This window comes from Streptopelia decaocto (genome assembly GCF_964273445.1).
Source record: "Streptopelia decaocto genome assembly, chromosome: 2".
NCBI lineage: Eukaryota > Metazoa > Chordata > Aves > Columbiformes > Columbidae > Streptopelia > Streptopelia decaocto.
In genome coordinates this window covers 64,531,896-64,555,513 of record NC_138655.1, presented here as the reverse complement: position 1 = coordinate 64,555,513, position 23,618 = coordinate 64,531,896, and the positions used below count along the sequence as shown (strand labels likewise).

General features: G+C 38.6%; 1 protein-coding gene across 1 annotated transcript in view; it reads right to left on the bottom strand.

Annotated features, from left to right (window-relative positions):
* The window catches only part of LOC309436282 (dynein axonemal heavy chain 5-like), a 168,884-nt gene that overhangs the window by 94,575 nt on the left and 50,691 nt on the right, over nt 1-23,618 (bottom strand). Inside the window, exons 38-45 of the mRNA XM_082045351.1 lie at nt 23,406-23,534; nt 22,793-23,008; nt 21,034-21,180; nt 19,204-19,376; nt 16,046-16,224; nt 7,554-7,741; nt 6,179-6,373; nt 183-317 (exon numbers count right to left, since the gene is read on the bottom strand). Coding sequence (XP_081901477.1) covers nt 183-317; nt 6,179-6,373; nt 7,554-7,741; nt 16,046-16,224; nt 19,204-19,376; nt 21,034-21,180; nt 22,793-23,008; nt 23,406-23,534 — 1,362 coding nt within the window. The remainder of the gene's footprint in view (nt 1-182; nt 318-6,178; nt 6,374-7,553; nt 7,742-16,045; nt 16,225-19,203; nt 19,377-21,033; nt 21,181-22,792; nt 23,009-23,405; nt 23,535-23,618) is intronic.

Genomic DNA, 23,618 nt, shown 5'->3' with positions numbered 1-23,618 from the left:
ACTAACAGTACTCACACCATAACTGTATTCTGATTCTCCACTCACTGACAGACCATATTAAAAACATCAAAATAATGTATCAAATGGCTGAAGAAAAAGAGCTTTTCAATGTGCATGATAAATAAACTAAAAAAAAAGCAAACAAAGTGCTCTTTTTGGGAAAGTCACCAGCATTACAGTACCAGTTTGGAGAGGTTCATGTCCCGCAGAACTCTCATCACTACTGTTTTCTCTGGCTCTTTGGGATTCGATCTTTTCACCGCTCCAAGTGTCCTTAAAACAGACAGGATATTTCTAAGCCCAAAGTCATAGTGAACCTGGAAATAATGCATAAACACAAATTGTACCACAAAGATTAAACACCTTAAAATCAAGAGAGGGCTGAAAACTAAATTCATTAAATAAATGAATATGCTATTGAACTTCTAAGTATGATTAAATTCACAGCTCTTCTTTTCAACTACATTTCCAGCACTGTTGCTACCATACCTTGAGGAAGTTTTCCAGTGTTCTATGTCCATACCTGCCAAGCATCCCTATTGGTGGTAGACTACCACTTTTATAAGTGATCTGTAACAGAGCTGCATCTTCTATCATTTTTCTAAATTCATAATTTGCCAGATACACGAACAGCAAACCATACATCTTCAGGCCTGCTTCTGTTTTCTGCTCACACAAGGACTGTTGCTATCTTGATATATGGTACTGGGATTCATGACTAAAGGGGCAAATCTCTTGTTGATATAAAGAAACATACTGAAAATATTCAGATACAATTTGTTATATGTAAGCTTATTCTATCCTGTACTTAATGGCTCCCTGCTCTGTGGATGGTCTCATAACAACTTGGTTCAGAGCAGAAGGATGTACTTCCAACAGCCATGTGCATCCTAGAGGTGTATCTAAGCATCTTTAGACTTAGGCAGGTAAGGGCTGGAATACCTTCCCTTTCACTACGGGCACAGCTGCGTATTTGCAGAGTCATATAGACATATTCAGTTAATTTCAGCACTTGTGCCTGAACATACAATTCTCTCTTAGTTAACATAGATTTGAAAATATATGCAAGTGTTCTGTAAGGTGTTTCCTCTTTGACCATTGATGCAATTCCTAGAACAAAAGCTATCAGGGTAAAGGTTTTAAACTATGAAGTCTCCACTACTGCTGGCTGTTTGGAAAAAGATTATAAGTTGTAAAGGCAGACATAGGAGATTAAAAAAATACATTCTTCTATTTGAACAATATCTGCTCCCTCTGACTGATTGGGAATGTTTTTGAGACCAAGTGCATAGACTCTTTTCATACTATCTGTTGCGCATTGACCTCAGCCAGCTTCTAGATGTCCACTCAGCCACTCTCTCACTCCCACTGCTCAACAGGACAGAGGGAAAAGAGAAGACAAAAAGAAAGGTTGGTACAAGGACAGAGGAATCACCAATTGCCATCACAGGCAAAACAGACTTGACTTTGGGAAAATAAATTTAATTTATGACAAATTAGAATATATTTGGATGGTGGGAAACAGAAACAAAATTAAAACACCACCTCCCCCCAAGTCCCCATCCCTCTTTCCCAGCCTGACAAATTGGAACAATACATTGAGTACAACTTTGAATTTTTAGCAAGAAATAACTTTTTGATGAGGTTTGCAGATGATACCAAGCTGGTGAACTAGATCACAATTAGAGTTCAGAATTAACAAGAGAAATTCAATAAATGATCTATGTATTATACAAAAAAAATAAAGTGCAAATATTCTACAGAAGTGAAAGCTTTGCTAAATTTGAAGAAATACTGTCATACCTATTAGAAAAAATAAAATTGGCTAAAATGACTTTTAAAGACAGTTTTTTCTGGTGGATTTCAACTGACCTACATGACGGGTGGTTCAAAGTGACCATCATTTATTTTCCTTTATCAGTCTGCTAGATTTACAACTGCTTTGCCTTTCAGGAATAGCACAGAAAAGCTAGAATTTAATGGCAAATGTGGATTATAAGATATTTCTTTGCTACATCTTTTAACAGCAGGCAAAAGATTTCACTTGGGCAAAATGGACTGCAGTGGAATAGTTGATGCTTGTGTAGGGAAGAATTAAAAATCTGCAAATAAAAATCTAAACACTAGAAATATAGTTTGCTGTTGTAAGGAAAAGAAAAAAGGGGTATCGGTGGTTTTCTCCGTATGAAAGCACCTTAAACATATAATCCTCAAAAAGGGATTATGGCCTCATTTGCTTTCAAGCTTTTTTAGGTTCTTCTTTTCGGTTTCTGTGGTTTTCCCTAATCTTGGCAAGGCTCTGTGGTAGTAGGCAGCAGTGAACTTTAGCTAGGAGTCCTACGACAAAGGCAAATAATTCAGCTTGGGGGCCTCTGTCAGAACAACTGTTTCACAGGCCTGTGGACACCTTGGACTTCATGCATTTGCTAAGAACTATTCTTTTACTTTTGTATGTTTACTGAAAGAGATGATAGTGACTCAAGGTGCCTTTGGCTATTTGTGAGTCAGAGTTCTTCTCTCTACAGAGTCTGCATTTGTGTGTGTAAAATGTCTGGAGGACTTAATGTATTCCTTCTAGCAAATTCATTTTAAATTTTGTGGGAGGTAAGTTTGGCTGGTGAATGCTTGTTTGTTTTTATTTTCTCCTGTTGACGTATATTGGATTTGCCAAAAACAGGCACTGTTCTGCCATTTCCTATTGCACTGGTTCTTTATGTGACCCTATTCTTTCCAGCCAACTGCCTGGATACCCAGCAGTACTTACTTCAAATTTAAAATCTACCATTAAAAATTTAAATAAATAAGAACTTCCACTGGGGAAGACAAATTAATATGCCTCTAAGAAAGTCTGTCTATACTTTATAGTTCTAGTTTTCTGCCTAGACAGAAGCAATTTGTGTCCCATTGTACTCTTAGAAATATCTCCAATTCATTGGCCTCCCCTATCTAAGCAGATGAATTATTTAAAATTCTCTCTACATATAATCACATATCACATCAGATGTATTTCCCAACCTATAACAACCTTCACAAGCAACTTTAGCAAGTCTTTCAAAATATCCCTTTACAAGTATGAATGATGGAGGAGGAAGATTAACAACTCATGTTCAAGTGAGGAAATGGTGGGCCCAACTGAAAAGCAAAATATGCAGTCTGATGTAGACAGGAGAGACCTCAAGAATGACAGAACAGGGAGGAAAGTGGCTCATCTCAAGTGTGTCTGCATGCAGATAAGGAAGGGCCAAGAGGACAGCATCATGGCAGAAGTTCTTACATTTTTCTTGAGTAACCAGTACAAGTAGGTGCCAGTTTGAAGTCCCTGTTCACTAATGCACGCAGCATGGGAACAAAACTGGAAAAAACAGAACTCTGTGTGCAGTTACAGGCCTACCACGTAACTGGGATGACAGAAATGTGGTGGGAAAGCTTATAAGACTGGAGAGTTTTCATGGATGGATACAGGTTCTTCAGGAAGGACAACCCAGGAGGACCACATGGAGAGTTGCCCTTTAAAGTAAAGCGAGTGGGAATATTTTGCCTTAGGATGGCTGATGAGCCAGTTGAGAGCATTTGGTTTAGGGGCGATCAACATTATGGCCGATGTCTGCTGCAAGCTTTCTGATATGGAAGATGCCGATGAAATTTTCTTCTGACAACTGGAATTACTCTCATCTTTGCAAGCCCTGGTCCTCACTGGGAACTTCATACTCCCCAATATCTGATGGAAGGACAACACAGCACGGTAGAGGCATCTCAGGAGATTTCAACACTGTCTCAAATAATATCCTCACAGAAAAAATGGTGACAGGTGCTCAGACACTTCAACAGCTTGACTGGAGAGGCTGTGCAAAGCTCACCCAGACAAGGTGCTGAGCCACCTGCTCTATTTGCATCCACTTTCAGCACAGGTATGGGACTTGTTGACATCCAGGGGTCCCTCCCAAACTTAGCTCCTCTCTGACTATATAACTGTATATAAGGGACTTAAACAAGAGCAGACTCTCTAAAATGCTGCTGAGAGGCAGCACAGGCAGGACAAACTAGCATATTACCATGGGTTTGCAGAAAGCTGTGCTTCTTGGCTCATATTACAGGGTATAGAAGCTTGATCCACAATACAAACTGCTAGGAGCAAGGATCAGCATAGCAGCCTCCTCTGATGGATACTGGAGAAAGGTTAGAAGGTCTTGAAGAAATTATAAATACACATGAAGACTCTTTTCCACAGACATCATGGCTTGTATAGTAAGAACAATGGAATTGAAGTTATAAGTGAGATATAAGCATAAAATTCAAATATATAATTATGATGTAGTTGGGTGTGAGGGCTGTGCCCAGAGCACTTGGTCATTAATTTCCATTAATTAATAGCAAGGAACTCCCTTGGTAGCATCAGCATAGAGACAAAGGACTGACCTGAGACAAGGTGATTGAGCTACCTTCCTTTATAGGAAAGTATTTGACTAATCGGTAGAGGAGTTTTCCAGATGACAATTTCAGTCAGCTCCACAGAGTCCTTCAGGCAGTTCCTATGAACCCTAGGCCAACTAATAAGTGTTACTTATATGCTTCAATACATTGATTAACATGCTGAGTGCAGAATCTTGGTGTCTCAGAGACTCCAGGGCAGTTCCTGCTTCAGAAATGATCAAACTACACATAGCTGCAGATGCAGCAATAGTAATGTACGAAACATTTTACACCATTAAGATAGTGAAAATAGTTTTGTACACAGTTCAGTTTTCTTTGGGTGTGTGTGCTATTTTTAAGTACTCTGTTCAGAAGAGAAACAGTTCCAATGCCCGTGACAAACACAAAACAAGGAAAGCAATTTTGCAGAGGTAGATGGTCGAACTTCTGATGCCTGCTTAAATGTCTCTTCCACAGTGAAGGAATGGACCATGTCAGGGACAAAAGTGACCTCCCAAACTGAGGCAATGAGAAAATTTATCCTACTGAGGTCAAGCCTGAGGAAAGAAAGAGAGACCCATATTCAATACTCTGGAGGCAAGCTATGCTGTTAACTGTTAGAACTGTGCATACACAAATTTTCCTAAACAATCTCCATAAATCCCACTTAAGAGAGAGCTCTTGGAAAATGATCCTCTTACAAATGCAACTTATAAACCTGGTAACTATAAAACACAGGCAGATGACAGGACTGAGAGAGTACGTTGGACAGAAACAAATGGACTAATACTAGTGATGCTAGGTCAATATAGGGTGATTCAGATTGCCTAAAAACTAATTTGAAGGCTAATGAAAACATCCTGGGCAATATTACAAGGAAGCCAGTAGCAAACATGACCCTTAGAAGCCGGTCTACAACATAAAGCTGATGAGTAAAACTCTCCCAGAAAACCAAACCTGAGATAAATTAAAATGGGAATCCAGATAGGTTGTATATATTGAGAGTGAAATTATGGATGTATGGAGAAAGGAAGAGGAAATCCAAATCTGTACTTTTTTATTTTACCTCTGAAATAAGAGGGCAATATGATATACCGTTGTGTCATTCTGGTGTAGTACACAAGATTTCTACATGGATGTCAACTTAGTCACTGATAAACATTTGATGTAGAACTGAAATAATATAATGGAGAATGCAGTCAAGATACCCAGATTAGGAGCCAACCAAAGCAGGTATTTGATCTGCAATTTACCTACCATTCATATGATTTCTCTTTGAGACTCTCTAGTGGTCAGCCAGCACAGGGTATTCAAAAGGCAGCAACTAGTTCTGTTCTTAAAAGCAGCTTTATTCTTTCTTTCTACCAGACAGAATAGCACATTTCTGGTAGCTCTCAGCAAGACAGTGCCTTCTAGGCACTCTTCAGCTATTTACAATTTGTACACTGCCCCTCCAACAGATGTAGCCTCCATAAGTGAGGAGACTGAAAAATGTGTCCTCTACAAAGGTCAGCAGAGCAACATACACCGTTCCTCGTAACTTCTCCAATAACTGCACTCTGTTTAAAATTACAAGACAAACTTCCTTTACTACACAAATTAGTGTGAAAAACAAAAACAACATTAGGATTTCAGACTGTTTCTAGAACTTGAAACCCTACAAAATGAATAGGTTCACGAGTGTAAAGATAATAACATATTCTATGAAAGTATGTTCTCTATATACCCTTCCAGTGACAGCTTACAGTTGGACAAATATTTATTTTACCTGTTTAGATAACTGCTCTTCACAGAGTTTGTAGAGTGTATAGAATTTTCGACTAAGGACTTGGTTGTCTCGGAAACCAGCACTTGCCAGCTTGACTCGCATAATAATACTACGGTCAGGCACCATCATAGCAACTGTGCGAAACTGTATCTTCAGATTCTCTGGAAGTTCCTGTCGTCCTGCATAGCCAGGGTTCTGAAAATGCAAAATATAAAATAAAATACTACAAAATACAATCTTATGTAATGAAAGCAGGATGGGAAGGTTTATCTTTTCTGATAATTATTTGGCAAACACAGGAGCGCAATTAACACATCACTACGCAGTTGTCTACATACTGCAATTCATGAGTTATGCGGTATCACACGTGTCATTCAGAAATGCCCAAGACAGACATAGACAGACAATCATTTACAGATCTTGTTGGAGCAGCTCTAAATGGGTAGTTCCTCACCATCTTGATAGTCTTCCAGTGCTGGAGGTTCCTGTCCCTTGTGAGCATTCCCAGACCATTCCAGCGCAAAGTGAGTCAAGCAGTGCAAGTCATTATTGAATATAATTTAAATTGATGGATCTGACCTTTCCCTGAGTCACTCAAGTGGTACTGCATGGCTCAGTTGTGAGAACAGTGGTTGCTGTCTGTGCAGTGATAACTTCTTAAATTCTTCCAGCTGCTTCCAACCTGCCCTCCCACTGGTCATTGTATGTCACTAATTCATTCTCTTTTTCCAAAATAAAGTGATAACATTAACACCTTTTCAAAGGTGGGAACCCTTAAAATAAAGACAAATGCTTCCATTTTGAGTGATGGGTATGTAGCCTACAGCTAAGGAGGGGGAGACACAAAGAGGCTCTCAAAATATTCTTACACTTTCCTGTTTCTTTGCCTCCTGCACCGCTAGAAGCAGCTCACCGGCACCAAAGATTAATCTTCAGGAGGCCAGTGAACCCGAGTGAGGGTGGTTTCCCTCATGCTGTCATGTAGAAGGATTGTGGGCAAAGGTTCTTCACTGGTGGTGAAATGCCAACCAGACCAACAATAGTCCTTGCAGTGGACAGTTATTTCTGCTGTATTTTCACAGGCTTTCAGAAAATATGGGATAGTTTGGTTCAGTCTAAATCTGTCAAATATTCAACTAAAAAGGCCCTTAAAATATGTGGTTAATGATAATTGCATACCTCAAGTCCTAAGTTCCAGTTAGAAATATAGGCAAGAGAAAATATCATCATTATTACTTGACCAAATCATTGTTCAAATTGTAGTTTCTATTTTCTAGCAGACAGTTCCAACGATTTCAACACGGAAATTTCAATATTAAATGAAATAGGAAAGATTTTCCATAATGATGTCATTTACACATATTCACATACATACCATAGTCAGAAATATACCAAATTCTCTGTCCATGTCAACAACATCACCATCAGTGAAAATGAACTGAGGTTTCTTATTTTTCTTACACTGAAGTACAATATATATCTGCTGAGCAGCTACTGATAAAACTGGAAGTTCAATCCGGTTAAATTCATCAAAACAACCCCATGCACCTGACTGGGCTAAACCTAAAAAGAAAAAAGGAAAAAAACCCCAACATTTTGGTAAAAATATCAAACAATAATTATATATATATATATATATATAAAATATAGCATGTTCTATACAACTTAATGTAACATGAGAAGAACAGAGAGTATGAACAGAAAGTAAAATGAGAAGTAAAAACTCAGAATAAATTAACCTCTTGGAAGAAAGATATATAAACTTCATTATAAACAATTCTACATTTTTACAGCAACTATAAGGCAGACGATGTTCAATAATAGCGCATATACCACCTAGCAGCATAAACATAAATATAGCGTGGAAACGCATCTACACAGGGGATGAAATTGATGATGATGATGAAGATGAGCTTGAGAGACACCTACCTAAATGAAAAGCACAGAATCAAATTCAGAAATCAATATATTTGTGACAGAAACATGATAGCATTTTAAAACAATTAATTCATATGTCAGAAATTGTTGGGGAAGAGCAGCCTGGTGTTCAGGGGAGAGGAATCTGATGTCATACTTACAAGGGTTATTTGGAACAGGCCATGGATTTCTAGACAGACGTTAGTAACCATAAATACCACAAAATGAATGTCTTTTAGGAGAGTCAAGTACTCCTTCTTCTGTGTCATGTTAACAGGACTGAAATAGGAGAGTGGTCTGCTTCCCGGAGCAGCCGTGGGAAAGCTGCACAACCCCCTGCTATTCCACCTCCATTTCACAAGAGATGAAGGCCAGCAACTCTACATGGGAATTTCATGGGTGCCATCTCCTCCCTTCCCAAAGCCCACTCTGCACAAGTATTTCCTATTGCCTGGGTCCAGCAAGGACCTGGATCCGTACTTTAACTGGTGCTACATATAAGTGTTCAGAGGGGTTCAGTTCATTCCCCAGGACTAGCGGAGCTCAGTTCGGCTTAAGCCATTTGAAGGTAGTGCTCAATGCAGAAATAGGGCACAAGACAAAAAAAGGCATTTGTGTGTTTGCAATGTTGAACAACTATACCCAGCGCTCCCCTGAATCTCCATACTTTATATCACAATGCCTATAGTACCGGTAAAATAAATCAAGGGGTGTTTTATGTGTAATGTTAATTCCTTAAGACCCTTAAGCTAATGAAAGAGAACATACTCAAAAATCAATAAAAATGCTATACACTTATTACTTTGTTTTGTTTTGTCTTCTCTTGTCTTTGCTCTGGCCTGTTCTGCTCATATTAGCCTTCTTCCCTTCCCTCTACTGTTCCTTGTCTGATCTTCTCTTGCTCTTTAAGGAACTCTCATCACACTCCAGACCTCTTGAGGTCCCTTTCACATTTCTTCTCTGCCTCTATTCTACTCTGTCCCATCTTCTACTGTGATCAACTGTCATAGCGAAATCAATACTTGTCAGTTTTTGCTGACAGAAAAAAAGAAAACAAAACAAAACAAAACAAAAAAATCTCCTTACATTATTTTTTTTTCATTCTCATTAACCACTTATTTTATATTGTTTCATTGATTCATCTTTGCCACCCATGTAATTTTGAAAGGACTCTGTCGTGGTTGAGACGGACAAACGACATAGACCAAGTTCTTCCAGGATGAAAGTAGTAGATGCCATTTATTGCCACAAGTGCATTTTATACAGTTTTACCAATTCATGTGTCTCTTCACTATTGGTTACAAGTTACAGCAGTAACATCTCATTGGCTAATTTTGCTATCATCAATGTTACTCTTTTACTCCCTTCTCTCTCACGGGTACATCCTTAACATCTCTGGATACTCCTTTACTCCCATCTTTCTCACAGGTAGGCCTTCATATCTTCAAGGATAATTTCTGTTCCCATGCCCTCCGTCAGGGAATCCACGGACCCACCGTAGTCCCGAACAACTCTTCAACAAAATTAGTGGAGTCAGACCAGATCAAAACTAGTGGTAGTACAGCCAAAATTGGCTCCTTAAGATTTGATTCAGCCAGGCCAATACTATAGATCTCCCATGAAATTCAGTTATATTCCATATGATAGAATCATAGAACAATCATAGAATCATTTTGGTTGGGAGAGACCCTTAAGATCATCTAGTCCAACCATAACCTAAACCTAGCACTAAACCATGTCCCTACAAGCCTCATCTACATGTCTTTTAAACACCTCCAGGGATGGTGACTCCACCACCTCCCTGGGCAGCCTGTTCCACTGCTTTACAACCCTTTCTATGAAGAAATATGTATAGTAATTTTTGTTCCTAAATTGCTTCTAAATGATTTATGTGAAATTACAATGAAAAACATGCTCCAAAAGAAAAGATAATAAAATGTCACATGGTCTTAATGACAAAATTTTAAATCAAATGGAATATATACAAATACAACAATGCCATAATGAAGAAAAGATTAATGTAATTCTATCGATAGGTACCAAATTTAAATATGAAAGACTCAATCATACTGTCTTTAAAAACGAACGAAGAATGTTCCCTGACTTCACTAGTGTGGCAGAAAGTCCTTTAACTAAAGTTCTCCCTCTTGTATGAAGAATATCAGGGCATCGGATGCACCACAGAATCATAGAATCATTCCTGTTGGAACTGACCCTAAAGATCATCAAGTCCAGCCATAACCTAACTCCAGCACTAAACCATGTCCCTAAGAACCTTGTCTAAACACCTTTCAAACACCTCCAGGGATGGTGACTCCAGCACTCCCCTGGGCAGCCTGTTCCACTGCTTTACAATCAACAGGTCTTAACTGCCCTGACCACCCTTACCTGTTATCCCCACTTTCTGACTGAAATTCCTGCAGGACGCCAGAACTATCCACAGTTTTACCTCCAGCTCTGCCTCCTGCTGATCCTGTCTGAACTTCCTAGATGGACACTGGACCCAGCTTATTATTTCACCTTGTCTGATGGTCCCTGGACAGCTGATGGAAGAAGCTGTCACCAATCTGCCCTGCTCAGGCACTGTGGGACTGTGCCCTGGTCACTGAAGTCCCTGCCTCTGCCTGTGGGGTGGCCACCCCTGGGTTCTGGCTTGTCTTCCCTTGTGGAGCTACCCCATTCTTGCTGTTTCCAGATGAAAAATTCTTGCAGAGATTTTTCAAAAGCATTTGGCCACTTTTTGTTACATGTGTTAAATGCCTACTAGAATCCATCCTTAAAAAAAAAGGGGGTTTCTACTTTGTTTTTAGACATCAGTATCTACTACTCTTTGGGATGCAACAAGAAAAAGCCCTAAAGCCGGATATTATTTACAAAGAGACTTAGTTCCGTATAATAGTCTCTTACACTCACTATCCGTATACTAAAGATTTTTGAAATTAAATTATGGTGAGGTTCAGTTCTAACCAAACTATTTTCCTTGGGAAAGAAAAAAAAAAATCACTTGTTCTGTAATGCCACCTGCTGCGTGGTGTCAGGAAACCTGACTTTCAGGCAAGGTCAATATCCCACAGCTTTGAATAAAACCATTTCTTGCAAAATTATCGTATTGAAATGACACATCTCTTAATATTTTACACAGGGGTAGAAATACTGTGACATAATTCAAAGCAAATTTCACTAAAACAGAACTTTGTCTAGCCAAAGTGCAGCCCAGGAGCGGTAAGCTAGAAGGTACTTTTTGGTCCTGAAAGTATTTACAGAGCTCCATACTCATTTATTCACCTTCTCAATTAAGATAAACATAAAATCTTACATTAACTATTGCATTGACTATCAAATCGCAAAAAGGTACCTCAGGTAAGACTGAAGACTGAAGACTATAACTATAGAAAACCGAATCAAAGCAAATAAAATGTTTATACTCATCTGCAGACAACCAGAGACAAAACATTTCCTAAAGGGTGTTCACAACACTTTTCAGTAACAGTGATGAAGTACCCCTGATTACATATTCCTGGGCAATTTTAACACTGAATTTGATATAATAGAAAACTCGAAAATTCAGCTTCTTACTTGCTTCCCTGCACTTTCATGGGTTACCTCTGGTCCAATTCAGATGACCAGTTACATTTGAATCTACTTTTTGGTTCAAATTTCAAAAACAAAACTATCAAAGGTGAAAGTCTGGGCCTTGGACATCTTGACTAGACCATCTGTCTGTGAATAGCCGGGGTCAGACAGGAAAACAAAGGAGACAGGAAGACAGGCAAACAGGGAGACAGAACCTCAGCTCTGAGCCAACCAAGAGAACCTAAAATTATAATTTTATCGTATACAAGATATTGGTTTTGATATTACACTGCATTATATTATTAATTATATTGTATTAGTAATTATATTATTAATATTTTTTCTATTTATTTGTTGTGAAGATCGAACTTATTTTCCTTGCAGAAAAAATCTGGAAACAACGGCTGTAGACATGACAACACCACCTCTACACCCTCTTTTTCTCCTCACTGCTATTATCTGATAAGTTGACCCACAACACCAAATTAAGTGAAAAGTCTGGAAGAAGAAACACTGGTGATGGAGTACAAAGCTCATCGTGCACATGTGGAATTCTGAAGAATTTCTCAATGTGTTCAACTAAAATAGGTAGTATGTTTCATGAGAACTTTCTTATCAGTCTGCATGAAAGCGCTTCTACAGCTGTGAAGAACTACACTTTTCATTAAAGATCTCATACAAATCAAAGAATCTCTCTCTAAACTCACTTTGCTCCTCCTATTAAACTGAAAAGAGCTCATTTCCTTCCCCAACTTCAGTATATCCACTCTTCAAGAAATAGCAAATATCTTACTTTTCAACATAAAAATCGTGATTCCAAGCCAGGGCCTTCCAAGTTGTGAAAATAAGTCTAAAGCAACTGGTGACCTTCACAAATGAAAGAATCAATGAGTTTTGTAAGAACAGCATCTTACTTTTCCTCCCAGACACACAACAGTCTGATGAATGATGAAAAAAAAATCACCCTATTCAGCACCTATTCAGTTGGTTCTATTATCTAATTCCCAGGGAAATTCTCTGAGAAGTAAGCCACCATCCCACTAGAAAATTGGCTGAGGAAAGCAGTCATAGGTGTCATGATCACCTAAGCAGCAATTTTTTGAGTTCTATAAGCATCTTTTCTAACTCATAGTGAACACCAGCACGCCATTAAATGAGATAGCCAGATAACAAGGACACATTATACAGTATTACTTAGCTTTTGTTGCATTTGATGACAATACTCTATGGAAAATGGTCACCTTACAGAAAAACAACAAAGAAAGCTGAACCCTAAAATTCAGATGATGTTCTTAGACACACAAATTGTGCCCAACTTTACTAAAAGAAGGAAATGCCAAGCTGTGGTTATAATTCCATCTGAAACAAGAAAGAGTAAGTTACCAAAGACCTCAGGATAAGAAGGCAGAAACAAAGCAAGGATACAAAGGCTAGATGTCTGAACGGACAAAAGTCACAAACAGTTTAACACAAAAAAAAGTTAAATCACCAAGAAGTCAGGAAAAAAGGTGGTACCATAAAGAACCACAAATGTTATCACAGAAGGAGCAGAGAGGGAAAAGGCTACAGCTTGGTGAAATCAAAGACAAATCCACTCCAAGGAAAAGCTTCCCCCTCTGAACTGGTGACTGCAGGTGCAACAGAGACCCTGTAGATGACTGTGCTTGGCATTATGAGCATATTCGTGCTTAGACAGCAAGCTGGCCCCAACCCTCTTCTGTTTATTACCAATGAGTAAAATAAACTTGAGACACTGAAAGTCTGCACACACAATAAAAGATATGCAAACTAAATGTTGGCCCAAATATCTAGGAGGTGCTTTGAGAAACTTGTGACCTTGACTGAAGGTATTCACATACACAGCCAGTTCAGTTTCTAACTTAGAAACATTCCTCTGTTTGTTTGGTATTATTTCAATGAGCAGCTTTCCATAACTTTCCATAGCTCCCAGTCACCAGCTCCTGATCACTATCTTCCCTCTTGACATGTGAAGATCTGCCCTTGGTTATAAACACAGTATTTACCTCGGGTAAGGGCTGCAATAACACAATATATTCAGTACAGAAGTCATTAGCTTCTATGAAAGTTTAACCACATCCCAGCATAATGTAACGAGATACTATGAAACCTGTCTTCTGCTCTCACTGCTCATAGGAGCACTGATTCAGTTTCAGCCTTCTCCAAGGTAGTGAATGCCTGCATTCCCCTAAAAAGACCAAAGCTAAAGCTAAAAGACTAGCTAAAAGGCTGCCTAACACCTTCATAGAATCATAGAATGTCCTGAGTTGGAAGTGACACACAAGGATCATTGGGTCCCACTCCTGTCCTGTCCCTGCATGTGACAACCCCACAGTTCATGTATCTGAGGTGTTGTCCAGTCTCGAACACCGTCAGGCTTGGGGCTGTGACACCTCCCTGGGGAGCCTGTTCCAGTGCTCCACCACCCTCTGGGGGAAGAACCTTTTCTGAATATCTGCATGTACAGCCAAGGTTGCTGTTTCCCAGGTGCAAAATTTGGCACTTGTCCTTATTAAACTTTATGTGGTTGGTGATTGTCCAGTTCTCTAATTTGTCTAGATCCTTCTTCAGGGCCTCTCTGCCCTTGAGAATGCCTTAAATGAAGACTGTAATCAAACTTTCCATTCTTGTGACATTAGCAGAACTTCTAGCTAGAAGAGTGGCCTCTTCATGGGACCAGTTCAAGACTGGGGATTAAACTCCCACAAGAGCTAAGAATGGTCACTAGCTCTACCATTCACTGCTTCTATATTTACTGCACTACCTCAGATTCCTGGTATGAAAATGATAGGGCTACAGCAAGCACTGTATCTCCTCTTTTCATAGCAGTGCCTCCTTGACTGTTTTCTCCAGCTATCCTGCTTGCTCCAGGCTGGCCCCTCCCTGCAGCCCCACCTAGAGAAATCCCCAGTGGGAGGGAAGGCAACAGACATGGGGATGCCTCAGAGAGAGGGAGAGATAGAAATTCAGAGACACCAGTGCCTTTTCAAAGCTCAGTATGTCTCTCCTGTCATGGCTCAGAGGAACACGGGATGGAGGCTGGTTGAGGCAAAGGAAGGGAGAATAGAAATGTTCCTTATCTATATTCCCGTTCCTATAACTGGAGCTAATGTGTTTGATTAGTGAGAAGCAGGTCATTCTGCAGAATGCACAGACAGCTAAAAAACTTCTGAGTCATGATTAGAAAAACTTGTCAAACTGTTTAAATCATTTTTTCCCTTCTTTCTCTGCTCTACTTCTTCTCATTTCCCTCTTTTTGATATGGCAATTAAAGGAAGTTAACAAGTTAATGAGGCCTAAAAATGTCTGTAAGAGAACAAAAGGATTAGGAGGAAGAACAGTAGTCCAGTGAAGTCAGTACAAGTATTGCTCTTAACTCAGTTCTTCCCAAATGAGTACTATTGGTCTTGATCTAATTCAGTGCCAGGCAAACCCAGTATGACCACAGAAGAGATAAGACTGAAACACAGAAGATCTTTTCACAATTAAATACAAAATCACCTTAATTCAAACTTCACATACCTTTCAGACTTTCTATCTCCATTAGAAAAGCTTAATTGGATGCTCTTAAACTCTTAAACAAAAACCCAAAGACAAAAGCTACTTCTGTTAAAATCTTGGCCAGCTCTGCTGGCTTCTGAATTAAAACCAAAAATGATATCCAGGTTACGTTTTAACATTCAGGAGATATCACAATGGTGAAAATTATGTTTATGATACCTTGTGTTAGATTTAAGAGTCTACCACTCACAGAAATGGTGGCATTCTGTGGTCTGCCAAACCATATAACCAGTAGTAGCTATGTACAAGAAAACAGACATAATGGAGTCCACAGATATTGGATCACCTGATCACTGTTTGCAAATCTGACTTCAAAGCTCTGCTTATCATGAGAAGTTATCAGAGTTTGACCACTATCTCGTTTCCCAAAAAATTCTAGAGTTCAAAATAAGACACGACACCACTTTGCATGTTTCCCTCCTTGCACAACACCATTGAGTTTTGTATTTGTTTGTCTTGCTTGTTACAAAAATGGCAAGGGAGAGCTAAATATCTTCTCCCTTTGGCATGGGTGGGATAAAGGCATAAAGAAAATCAGTAGAAAGGATTGAAAGGGAAAAGGAAAAGAAGACGTAGATAGGAAACACCTTCCAAGAACATTAAAAAACAAAACCAAAAAAAAGCCTGAAAGCATGCAGGAAGAAAAAGGAAAGGAAAAAAAAAATCAAATATCAGGAAAAGTTGATGAGCATCTACAAATACTTATGACTCTAAAATTAACAAACTAGATTATTTCTTACTAAAATGAACAAACTAGATTATTTCTTACCAAAATGAACAAACTAGATTATTTCTTACCTTTATAGATACGGCCAAGCCCTCTATAATCCATTTGGTCTGAACAATTGAAAACAACAACGTACTTGCCCAGGCATTTGCCCATGTCTTTAGTTGTCTCTGTCTTCCCTGTGCCTGCAGGTCCTGCTGGGGCACCACCCATACTCATGCCCAGGGCCTGTGCCAGAGTGATGTAACACCTAGAGATAGAACAAAGAATTTTATTAATCTTTTTCTATTCTTAATTACTCGAAGTCCATTAATGTAACCACAGCAGTTGCATTATACAGAGCTCAGGAAGAGGGCAGAAAGGGTTGTGCTTCCATGTGATAAGTCCTCACTCACCTCCTTTACACACTGTGAAGCTGAGTTACCAGCTACCACCTTTGCTGCACCTACAGAAAAGCAGGTCCAGCACCGCAATGAGTGCAACAGCCCAGGAAACCCACAGGCCAACTCTCGCAGCACCACCATTTTCTCACTCTAATCACATGCTCTCCCCTCCATGACTGAAGTCTTATACTGCAACACCCAGACCGAAGGGGTTTTTCCCTGTTTTCCCATCCTCCTACTCTCTCCCCAGAACACACAAGATGGGCTCTCTGGTCTGGCAATAGGAAGGCACAGAGGCTGGAAGCAGCTTCTGTTCTTGCCGATTCCCTACCAGCATGTCAAACCAAAGCAATGCTGCCAATCACATGAGGGTTTGAGTTCCAGAAGGAGAATGGACAAGAGGGAAGATTAATAGAATCATACATCATAGAATCATTTTGGTTAGAAAAGACCTGTGAAATCATCAGGTCCAACCATTAATCTAGCACTGCCAAGTCCACCACTAAACTATGTCCCTAAGAACCTCGTCTAAACGCCTTTTAAACCCCTCCAGGGATGGTGACTCCACCACTTCCCTGGGCAGCCTGTTCCAATGCCTGACAACCTTTCTGTGAAGAATTTTTTCCCAATATTCAATCTAAACCTCCCCTGATGCAACTTGAGTCCATTTCCTCTTGTCCTGTCACTTGTTACTAGGGAGAAGAGACCAACACCTACCTCACTACAAGCTCCTTCCAGGTAGTTGTAGACAGCGATAAGGTCTCCCCTCAGCCTCCTTTCCTCCAGGCTTAACAACCCAACAATGGTAAATGAAGAAGGGGAGGGATCCATGAATCCTAGGATCACCTTCTGCTTCAGGCTCCATCCTAGGCTGACATCTACAGGTTTAAGTCTCAGCCTCCCCAGATGGTGTGGAGACTACTGAAGGGTGTAGGAAGACTGTTGTTCTATCCTACAATGCTCCAAAATCCCAGTAAGCCCATTTTAATACTGTGAAACTCAATAGCTTTATGATCTATCTGGGGAGATAAAATGGGCACTGAAAAGACCCAAATGATACCAGCTAGTATCACTTCCTATAAAATAATACTTGTTCTAATATAATAGCAATAATAATGCTTTAGCACCTTATTACTCAGTTATCAGTTAACAGGCACTCAGTTAACACAGTAAAAATACCACTCCTAGCAATTCTGCTACTGAAAATGAGGTAAGGACAAATTATATACATGTGACATGGCCTGTGTCTGACATGATGTTTAGGAGCACTCAATTCCAGTCCCATTATCTTACTGTAACGTACTACTGCCAGTGTGTATTTACCATGTGCTTTGAGAATCTTTCAGAACACAAAATCATTAGCCAAACAGCATTTGACTTCAAGTTGATTAATGGAAAGCAAATATATCATCACCTGACATTTGTGAGAAGCTCACAGAAGTCCATATAGCAATATTAAAAATATTAAAATGGAAAAAGCCTATAAGGGGAATAAAATCTGTTCTTACACAACACTGCTTAGGTACATAAGTTTCCCATGCCAACACTAGAAAAACATCTCTGCTTCAAATACTCTTCCGGTATACAACAGTGGATAGCCAGCAATCCCTGCAGCTCAGTTTGAATCTTCTACATTTGCCCAAAGACAGATACCCCTGTTCTTTTTTGCTGTTGTTACTATCATTTAAACTCATTCAAAAGACTCCTTCTCTTCAGTACTGTCACCCTGCACTAGTTTTCAATATTGAGTAGCATAGCACCTTGAATCAATCCCTAAGCAATTAGGTTGCATTTTAATCCTGTGAACAAATTTGAAACGGCATTTTCTTGATACTGTCTCTCCTGGTGGACAAAATACTGTCTGCGTGTTAGTACTGCCACACCCACTAATCAACTGCATGGTTACTGCTGCAGTGTCTACAAAGCATAGGAATAGTAGGGTACATAACACAGAATTTGGCAGATGTGTGTTACATATCAATATCCAGGTACCCAAGCACAGGGTTTTGGTTCTCTTAAGCAGCTCACTGGGCATAATTTTGGTTCAGAAATTGGCAAAAGCCTGAAACTTCACTAGCAAATAAAATCTAGTAGCACAGAGAGTGCAAAGACAATTCCAAAATTAATTCAGTGGCCAGCAGTCATCCTTCACACACCAAACGATTGAACATGCACAGTATTTTGACATTCCTAGCCACGCTTAAAAGAACAAGCTCTGGCAAAGCAAATACGTCTGCCTCTTGCCTAGCTGAAGCACTACCAAGCACTTTAGGAAAATATGCAGTTAGTGGAGTTCGTACTAACACTCCAGCAATAAAAAGTTCTCCTTACATTTTGCCCTCTGAGCTTTTTCTCTGTTTGTAGTCCTGTAATTCTCCATAGGCCAGGCTTAAAACCACATTGGCCCGAGTTATTCAATGCTATGTCCTGAGTTACTGCTTTTTCCTCTAGGGTGACTTAAAATGATTCATTTGCCATAACCCCAAATTCTCATGCAACTGCTAGCTTACTGAAAGCAGCAATATATTGTTTTTAGATCCACTCTGTTTAGGCTGGTGAAGAGTATGATGTTAAGCTCTATTTACCTCTAGCACAAATAAGCCTTTCGATGCTTACCACTGCACCATCGCTCAAGCAAACACTCAGAGAGAATTCGAGACCCCTCCTAAGGGTGCCTGCTTTTGCCAGCTGAATATATAAGCACTGGCCTCTGCTGTTCACCATCGATACTGCAGCACTAGAGTGCAATCAAAGTGAGAATCCTGACTCATGAAAGGTAACGGAATTAAGTCAAAGGAATTAAGTCTTAGCTCCAGCACTATGCACTGCATTCTTTTTATAACTACCTGTCAGTTAAGGGAGTTATAACAAGCCTGTCTGTACAGCCTAAGTATTCATTGCAGTAAGTGAACTCTACATCAGTGATCTGGATAACGCATTTATCCAAGTCTTCAAGAAAATAAAATCGAGACTGTTTTTGCCATTCAAAATCAGACGGAGATTTAATGTTCATACGGACCTATAAGGGAAAAGAAAAATCATTAATTCAGAAATGAAACAGTATAACAAATTCATCTGAAATTCCATACTAAAAAAAAATCTACTGTGCATAAATGCAAGAGCAGGAAGAACAAGCACAGAACCTGTCAGGAGCCAAGACATCCAGAATTATCTTTTCAAACCTGTCTATGACATGCTCTGAACCTTTTGACCACTTTGATTTTCCTCTGAATTGTGTACAGAGATGATTAATTTTGTCTTACAAAGATACTGAAGAACAGTGAAGGAAAACTTCATAAAAAACTAAATAACAATACAGGTTATATATATTACATATATAATGTATATATTATTATATATTTTATATATTATTATTATATATTATGTACAGTGTACTGCATGATATCTGGTGCCATTACTCACAGAAAAACTAAATCAAGGACAATGCTTGAATATATTGAATACATGTGTACATGCTTGTTTATTTGGGGTGTATTTTTCAGTATGAACTTGCCACATACAAATTTGCAGCATGTTAATAGATCTTGATTCATTATTATTTGACACTTGATCTCAAAACCACTGTCCTCTTACAGAATATGTAGTTCTGGTTATCAGCTTTGCAGACACGCTGCAGGGTAAACAGGAGGTTCTGGATTCTTCAGCCACTTCCCTCTACTATTTCTGAACCACAAAAGGATGAGTTTAGCAGGGGATATAATGTTTTGAGAGAAAAGGATAGTATTACATGTAACAATTAGAAATTCTTTCCCCAGTTTTGGACTTGTCCCCCCTTTATTTCACATACAGGCCCTTTAAATGTAACCAATTTTCTGTGATTTAATTTTATTATTAATATGACATTAAATTAATTGATAATGAAATGTCCAATTAAGAAAATAATTATGGAAATAAATTAAAAATGACAGGTGGAGGATAAAACCCCATGCCTATCTTAGAAGCTGGCTATTTTTTTCTAACTTTCACTCTTTTTCTTTAGGATTTTCTGTCTTTCTTTACACATGCATTTAATTTTTAACTTTCTAACATATATGCATAAATTAAACTATGCAATATTGTTTTATTGATGTTTGCATCATGCAAGCCTTTTGAAAGTTATTTTACTTCCACTTTTATTATTATAGTTTCATGCATTCAATATACTTATCTAAAGTAAGTCTGATGCAACTCAATTACAAAAAGAAATTAAAATATTTGTTCTGGTTATTGTTGGTACCGTTTTCAAATATATAGAACCTCACCGCTTTAAGCTTTGAATCATCATTACCTTAAATCAGCATATAGGCTTGGCTGGAAATCATACATATGATTGATAGCAATACTCAAGTGACTTTTTTCCTTTTACATTTCAAGTATTAAATTTTCAATTTAAGATAATAATTTAATGTTAAAAGTTAAACTCTTTTGCTTACAGTGGTGCATGACGGGTACCAATCATTTTAAAAACTGAAGTCTGTATCTATTAACATACCTATATATAAATTACGCTTTTCTCTGTATGACATCTATATGAATACAACTAAATCTGATATGCTATATCACAGCAGTAATGTCATAGCTGCTCAGAGAGAACTGATTATAAAATTTGTTTATAATTTTTTTATATGTGCAAAAACCTCCCTATAGAAAGTACATTAAAGATCTTCAAAACTCACCAAATCATCAAAGATATCCTTCTGGTGCACATGAATGGTGATTAAAGTTTCATATTTTGTGCGCTCCATTCTTGTCAGATTGTGTGTTGTCATGTCAATCAAATCATTTAAAAGTTCCAAAAACTTCTGATTTGTTGTGTGCATTACCTTTTCCACACAACAAGAACAGCCATATTAATGCAAACATCATTTGTTCTTCCAATGTTTAGAACAAAAAATAAAAAGCACCTGCAAACATATGGGCCCCTGGCATCTAAGATCTGCTTTGTATTTATTAGGCTTGGAATCCTAAATATGGATTTGCAGACTGCCCTCCATGTCTGCATTCTTAGCCCAACGAAGTATAATATGGTTATATCTAGATGAGCAGATCACATAATAAGGTTTTATTACAAGGTTGTTGCTCCTTCTACTCTACATTACATCTTCAGCTGATTGCATCCCTGTATATTTTCAGAACCATCAGTCTCTGATTTTGGGTATTTTACATCAGCCCAAACAGTATCTGCTTGTCAGGGGGAACAGGAACCTGGAGATCTATCACAGGGGGAAAATGTAGTGTAATTTTAGATGCCAAGGCTAAAATAATAATTTATTTCATGGCACCAGATTCTGTTACAAAATTCCACAAAATACAATACCGACTATATAATATTAACTTAGGTAAACAGCTTCAGCCTCTGCTGGTGATGTTCCTGGTACACAGCACATTATAAAGCACTGAAATTTCAGAAAGGGCAGCTCATATATATTCCTCTTCCAAATGTGTGAGAGAACAGTCACACCAGCTTTCTGTAAATATATGCAAAGCCTAAAACTCACACTGTTTGCCGAGAAAAAAAATGCTGAAAACACTGCAAAACTAACGGAGAACTAAACAACCTCCCTGCCCCCCAAACACACAGAGTTCATTCTAAGTAAACAGAAGCTGTTTTGCAGTTAATGCAAGAGAGTCTTGAGTCTAGTCAGTATATGAACTGGAGAGGACCAAAAGTAGGTCCATGCCTTTTTAAAACTTTGTTAAATGCAGAAAATGTAGCACTAAGTGGCCTTCTCTGTAGTCTAGAGTCTTTGTTTTCATTCAGTATCAAAGTAGAGCATGGTACTGTTCCCCTGCATTTATTTTTATGGTAGGACAGTGTTACTAGTTCTTCGTCTAGTCTCACTGTATATTCTTGATTAATAGTAATTTGCAGCTCTTTAGTTCACATCCTCTCCTTCCTCCTTCATAGATTCACTGTTCGGAATAACACCTTGGTGTTAACGGTTATCTGTTTGAGATTAAACCAGCAACTCCTCAAATGGCTTCTGTTCTTTCCTTTCCCTAAAAATAAGAGCTCACCACCTGAAGAATCTAATAGACTCTGTTATAGTGGACCAAAACCCATGAAGCACAGTTATTTCCCAAATTTGGGGAGCCCTCATTTCTTTCCAAATTTGTTATGGGGTAAGTAATAGGATAAGATTCCCTGTATTCCGAAACTGACAAATTGTCCCATCCCAAGATGACTGCACTGACAGAACAATACAGAAAACCGCAAGTCAGGAACAATTCTAAAGCACATGCTGGGGGATGGTGAAAAGGTGTGACCTCTTAACACATTCTTTATTATTCTGTGTTCCTGTTAATTTATTTGTTATTCTGGTTACTTAACTAGTATGTTGTGCTTTTTTCCTACATGTTACTTTTAACTTTCCACAATATGCACTGTTCCAAACAATGCTTTTAATTAATCCCCAAAGATTCATTAAATACTACCTTTTTGTCTGTTTTGGTACTGTTCAGTGCATTCTCTGCATCTCTGGTCCAGATCATTTGAATTCCCAGAAGTCCTATTTGTGCAGGAAACATTGCCTGAAAGTCATACAGCTTAAATCCTGCATCGCTAATGGCCATTGATGCCTGCCTAATGATGGTGTGGATTGTTTTCCTGATCCCATTCAGCAGCTGACCTAACCAGAATTCCACATTGCCCTGAAATAAACAAGAAAATACTTTTAGAGGATTAGTTTATGAATAATTCACAAGGAGTAAAAGCCCTACACGACTTTTTTCCCAGTCCTTCATACTTCCGTTTCCCTCTTTTTTATTCTCAAATCTTTAAAAGATTCCTCTCCTCCTGTTCCACTGCCCTTCTAGAGACATGAGATGGATTTGGCACTTCACATCAGTACTGCTGAAAAAACAGGTAAAGTAATTGTTACAGAATAACACAAATGTCTTGTCCTTTCTGGCCTTTGCTCTTACTGCTCACATTGGAAGGTTTTCATTCTGCTAGTCAAATAATAGCATAATGCGATACTGTTTGTTTCTAAAACATAAATCTACTTTAAATCAAGTCATGAAAAACTGCAATATATACTTTCATTACCTGAGCTAAAATGGGTTCAATAATATTGACCTGTTCTCCTTCTTGAGATTCAAAGAATAAAATCTGGTCGTAGTTTTTTTCATGAAATCCCACTCGGTTAACATTGTCAAACAAACTTAATAAATGTGCCTACAATAGAATCAGAAAAAAAGAAAGCTCCATAAACTGATCTGATATCACATTCTTACTTTGCCTTTAAATCCTGTATTAGAA